This window comes from Musa acuminata, chromosome BXJ3-6, assembly GCF_036884655.1.
Source record: "Musa acuminata AAA Group cultivar baxijiao chromosome BXJ3-6, Cavendish_Baxijiao_AAA, whole genome shotgun sequence".
In the NCBI taxonomy this organism is placed as follows: domain Eukaryota; kingdom Viridiplantae; phylum Streptophyta; class Magnoliopsida; order Zingiberales; family Musaceae; genus Musa; species Musa acuminata.
In genome coordinates, this window is record NC_088354.1 from 3,351,406 (window position 1) to 3,356,739 (window position 5,334).

Below are 5,334 nucleotides of genomic sequence, written 5' to 3' on the forward strand. Positions count from 1 at the left end.
TTATATTTTAATTGATAAAACTAACGCGTTATAATAAATGAATCTAGATATTTTACTTTCATAATTATAAGGATATCAATATAATTTTTTTAAGTAGATGGATCGAAATGCTAAACACAGATAATTTTAAGACGTGAAACACCTCTCCGATATTCTACTCATGTTACCATAAATCTAAGCCTCACATCAAGAATCAAGCGGCCAGGAATTGAAGATGGGATTCAAATCAACTCGAGCGAAGGAAACAACGACCGAACATTCCAAAGCGCACAACGCTGCACACCTACCGTTCCTTGATGCTGCCTCGAATCCCTCTTCATCTTCCCTCCGACGATGACCTACCTCATAAAGCTTCCTCAACACATCCCTTCTCCCTTTTGCTGGTGTTGATCTCATGGCCCGGATGGGGAGCAACAACATACAAGCCAAGCTGGTGGGTATGTCTTCCCTTTTCTCTCGCTCTGGGTCTAAAAATCCAGCCTTTTCGCTTAATCTTATTGTCCTTATTCTGCCTGCTCTATCGGCGTCTTCATGGTCCACGATAAGGGTTCAAGATAGCACGCCATGGAGAAAATAATGGTTTAAGCAGAAATGACACTGATAAATCGATGTCTGAGTATGTTAGATTTTGTGTATATTAGTTTGGGAGATCATAAGAAAGGTGTGATCATCAACTATGTTGAGATCCGATGTTCTGGTGGCATCTGAGATATAATGGTGGGGCTTTTTTGTAGTTGTTGTGATGAGAATGATCATTCATCCTTATGAGATATGTAAAGGGAAAAGATCATTAATTGAAACAGAAGAGAAATAACAGTGAAAATAGTCAGGGATGAGGTCATTAAGGTTTATGTTCCGGACGGTGAATTGCTACACATAAAACAAAATGTTGTGCAATATATAGATTCATGTGGGTAAGTATTCAGGACGCATTAATTCCTATTACTTCTTTATGTAGAGAAAATGCTGTGTAATTGTGTGAAAGAACTGTTTGAAGGAAGACTTCACTGGTAATTGGTTTTAGTGGCAAAGATGGGGATGCAAAGTTTATTGCGGCAAAGATGTCATAAGTTAGGAAAATATGGAAATAGTCATTTACTAATCATTCTGCAAAGAAATTGAATGTTCAGGATCCATACTTCAGAATAAGGCCAAAAGAAAGTAGGAAATGCATGCACTCATCAGTTCTCCCAGAGGAACTTTTGTAAAGCATGTTCTTCATGACATCAAGTTAATTGTTGCTAGAATAGTGTCCAGAAAAGTTCTACTAGCAACTTCATTGTTTCCTTCTGATCTTGGATCCTAATAAATATAATTTGTCTTATTTTCGTGGAGTTGTGATACTGAGAAAACATTAATATACTTTTGGCTATATTCATTCATATATGTAGGACTACTTCCTAAAGTTTCTTTCCCAAATTTTAGAAAAACAGTGGATCGATCGATGATGTCAATGAAAATAGTAATAATAATAATAAGAAAGTTTTCACAGGTGCTTCTTGGAGATATGGGAACTGGAAAGACAAGCATAGTGCTGAGGTTTGTCAAAGGCCAATATTTTGACTCTCAGGTTTACAAATTTTTACTATCTTTGTTGATTTGATCTGAATAATTATTAGCAATAGTACTCAGAGTAATCAAGGATGCTCATTTTTCAGGAATCAACAATAGGAGCTGCATTCTTCTCTCAAGTTCTATCACTTAATGAGGGCATTGTAAAATTTGATATATGGGACACTGCTGGGCAAGAACGATATCGTAGTTTGGTCCCCATGTACTACCATGGTGCAGCTGCAGCTATCATTGTCTATGATATATCAAACATGGTAAACATTTTTGCTATATCGATGAGATAAATGAGATAATTCCTTCCTGTACTACTGCTACAACAATCTATCTATATATCCCCATAACTGGCATGAACTTTAGGTCTATACTGAGCAATCAGCACCAGATATTTCCTCCACATTGTTCGACTACCTAAATATGTTGGACAGTTAGAATGGTCCAGACATACAGTAACCTCCATGTCTATTCCCTTATCTATTGAGAGGTACATGTACTCTCTATATTCACCCAAATATGGAAGTTTTCTTCATACAAAACCTTGTAGTCATGCATGTTTGCAGCATCAAAAGAGGTATCTGTGTTCACTACCAATACCACCGCCATCATCGTCCTGTTCATGGACTGTAAAATGTCAAAGTTGAAATGTCACATGACTGCTACAGACATGGTTCACTTCTTATCAAATTAGCTTAAGCTAGCATATGCACATCATGCTAACTGTTATATTACTGCTACAAACTTTAACTGCTTTAGTGGAAGTTTGTGCTGAACTGTGATTTAACTGCAAAAAAGAAAATTTTATGTTCTTGTAGATTCTCTAATTCTTAGATATTTGGGGAATGGCTGATGTACACAATCTTGAGATGTATATGTGATTAGTTCTAGAACTCTTTTGCATTGAACAAAAATTTGTCTGTTCATGCTTATTACAATCCGAGTTCCAATACTTAGATTAATAACTTGTATTTTAGTTATAGGTCTTCACCTTATATGCTTTTAAATGGCACATATGATTGCATTAGTTATGTGATATTTCATATTTGGTCATTTTATAGAAACTTAATGTATCATCAGAACGGATCATATTCTTTCAAGAATCACTCTGTTCCTTGATTCATTTGCTTTACACTGTTGATATTGATGATTATGCTGAATTCAAGAACATGTTTCTCCTGCCTCAGGATTCATATGTTAGAGCAAAAAAGTGGGTTCGAGAACTCCAAAGACAAGGTGACTTAGTATTACCTTCGATGTGCATTTTACCATAAATTTTGGTTATATGCAAGCATGTCAATTCTTTGCTCCATACTTCAAAGTTGGTTTTTTAGCTTTAATTATCTATCATGCTTATAAACCATCAATCGGTTGAACTGACATCTTGTGTTTTCATTCACATTCTACGTATGAACTTGCAGTTACGCCTTTGATAATTTTGTTAGAAATGTAACCTAAGCAAAATTTGTGTTAACTAGTAAACTTGAACAAAATATTATATACTTTGTGGGTTTTTACTCAACATGTATCTTGAATGTTTCTTATATGCTGCTCCAACAGTCAAACTATTTCATTCTATATGAATTTTGTGATCTCACCTTGTTTAATTGTTTGTGTTCTGCTGAGTCAGCATCACATATAACTCAAACGAATCTACTCTGTTCTAGGAAACCCATATCTGATAATGGCATTGGTCGGGAACAAGATTGACTTGGAGGCAAAAAGGAAGGTGGAATCTGAGGTAAATAAGGACTTGTTTTTGTGATGTACACACTTTAGTTTCTTCTTTTGTTACCTGTGATGATCATGAAGCATGAACTTCAAATTACCAAAAAGAATGAAGATTAAAATTGCTTAACAATCACCTGTCTTTTCAATTGAACAAATCATCTTCTTCGATGAGTGACTGGAAAAAAAGGGATTGACATTCCAAATGAATTATAAGTTTGTGTATTTTCCACAATATCTTGTATCATCATTTTTTATTGTACCAATTCATTCTTAGGCTGTTTATATCTATGAGAAAACCTCCAGTAAACTTATCTCAATTGACACCTAGGCTGGGCTTAGTTTTAGCCTGCACCATTGAAACTGCACAAATAAAACCAAATGTGCCACTATGGAAGACTAATACTTGATAATAGCAGGTTTCAGCTTATGCTGCCAAGGCTGTTCATTGGATTTAAGGTCCTATGAAGTAAACATACATTGAAACACTAAAACAAGCAAACCACTAGCCAAATTCACTGGAATAAGTTGTAACTCACACATGCACTAAATATAAATCACAATCTAGTCTAAAATATCAAAAAATCTTTATCAAACCAAGATGGCTCCAAACCAGTGGATGGACAGACTTTGATGAGACTAATTTAGTTTAAGAATACCTTTTAGAGAATCCACATATCATGCCACACACACACGGAATGTTTCAACAGCCAGTCATAATCAACGAAAGGTATAGATATTTCAAATAAATCAATCAAATATATGCCTAATCAAGCAATGACAAAGAAGACAGTTCTGTGCACATGAATGGGTAATTTATCATGGAATGTAGCAGATGAATGGACAATTACAAACAGTGTGTGCATCCTAAGCCCCATGAGATTTGCATTTTTATGATTTAGCATCGTAAGTCCATACCGTACCTGTGTTGCTGTGCTACTTGTGAGGCTTGAGCATATGAAATACTTGATAGATATGTGGTGCTGAAACTTTGGCTTCATCTCAGGAAGGCTTGCAATATTCCCAAGAGAATGGGTTGTTCTTCATTGAAACTTCTGCAAAAACAGCAGAGAACATCAACGAGCTCTTCTATGAAATAGGTAAACTTCTCTCTCACCATCTCAATGCATTCCTAATAACATGCCAACTTTCATCCCTCACAGCCAAGAGACTTGCTAAAGCCCGGCCACCGCAGTCATCCGGGATGAACTTGTCCAATGAAACACAAGTCAGGGAGAGAAGGCTGTTCTGCTGCTCGGGATGATCACATCCATGACCAACTTGATGCATTGATCTTGTCCAATCAAACTTTGATCTTGTTACTTGTAAAGGTTTAGAAAGCCAACGAGTCAAGATGCCTATCTGTTTTAAGTGTTGTCCTGCATGAACTCAGTTGATTGTGGCATCATAACATCTACATTGCAAAATTAGCCATATTACACCTGCACAGGCAACTCTCATGCTCTCAGAAACAGGACTTGGTTTGGTTGAAGTACATGTAAGGCAAGTATGCCATTTACTTGATGCAAAAATCTAAATATCAAAATCAGATGAGTCTGCCACATCAGGATAGCAAGTCTGTGCTGAGTGGGTTTCATCATCATGTTTCTAAATATCGATTGGTATGATGTGTATTTAGTAGTATTTACTGATCCAATTGTGAACCGATATCAATTCATATGTTTAATTATAAGTTATGATTATTTAGTCGATCTTTATACAAAGAAGGCTTAAGCCCTCTTTGTGTCATTCAAATGGTTTGTAAAAAAATTAGTCATCATCTAGTTGTTAGATTATGTGATCCTAACTAATTTTAATTGAAATATATTAAAATTCTAATTTAACTTTGATTAAGATTATCAATCAATAAAAAAGAAATGTAGATGATCTTGATAAGAGTGACTATTCTCATTATTCCTTCTAAGACCTCATCTCGCGTATAGACAAAACCTCTAAGAATCTAGATACATAAAATATAAAAATTTATTCTTTATCTTTCAGTTAGTCCTGACTCTATCATTAATCATGATTCTATTAAAGATA

General features: G+C 35.3%; 1 protein-coding gene across 4 annotated transcripts; it reads left to right on the top strand.

Moving 5' to 3' along the window:
* The first annotated feature begins 273 nt into the window (after nt 1–273).
* On the top strand, nt 274–4,892 carry LOC135639366 (ras-related protein RHN1-like). Of its 4 annotated transcripts, none has more exons than XM_065153095.1 (7): nt 274–437; nt 1,493–1,570; nt 1,659–1,826; nt 2,751–2,799; nt 3,231–3,304; nt 4,298–4,391; nt 4,455–4,708. In XM_065153095.1, the coding sequence occupies exons 1-7, from the start codon at nt 297–299 to the stop codon at nt 4,553–4,555; spliced, it is 705 nt and encodes a 234-aa protein (XP_065009167.1). In that variant the 5' UTR covers nt 274–296; the 3' UTR covers nt 4,556–4,708. The 4 variants fall into 4 exon arrangements, with proteins under 4 accessions (XP_065009167.1, XP_065009166.1, XP_065009168.1 ...); XM_065153097.1 differs by having other exon boundaries at nt 290–433; nt 4,455–4,892; XM_065153094.1 differs by having other exon boundaries at nt 4,298–4,708.
* Nucleotides 4,893–5,334: the final 442 nt, after the last annotated feature.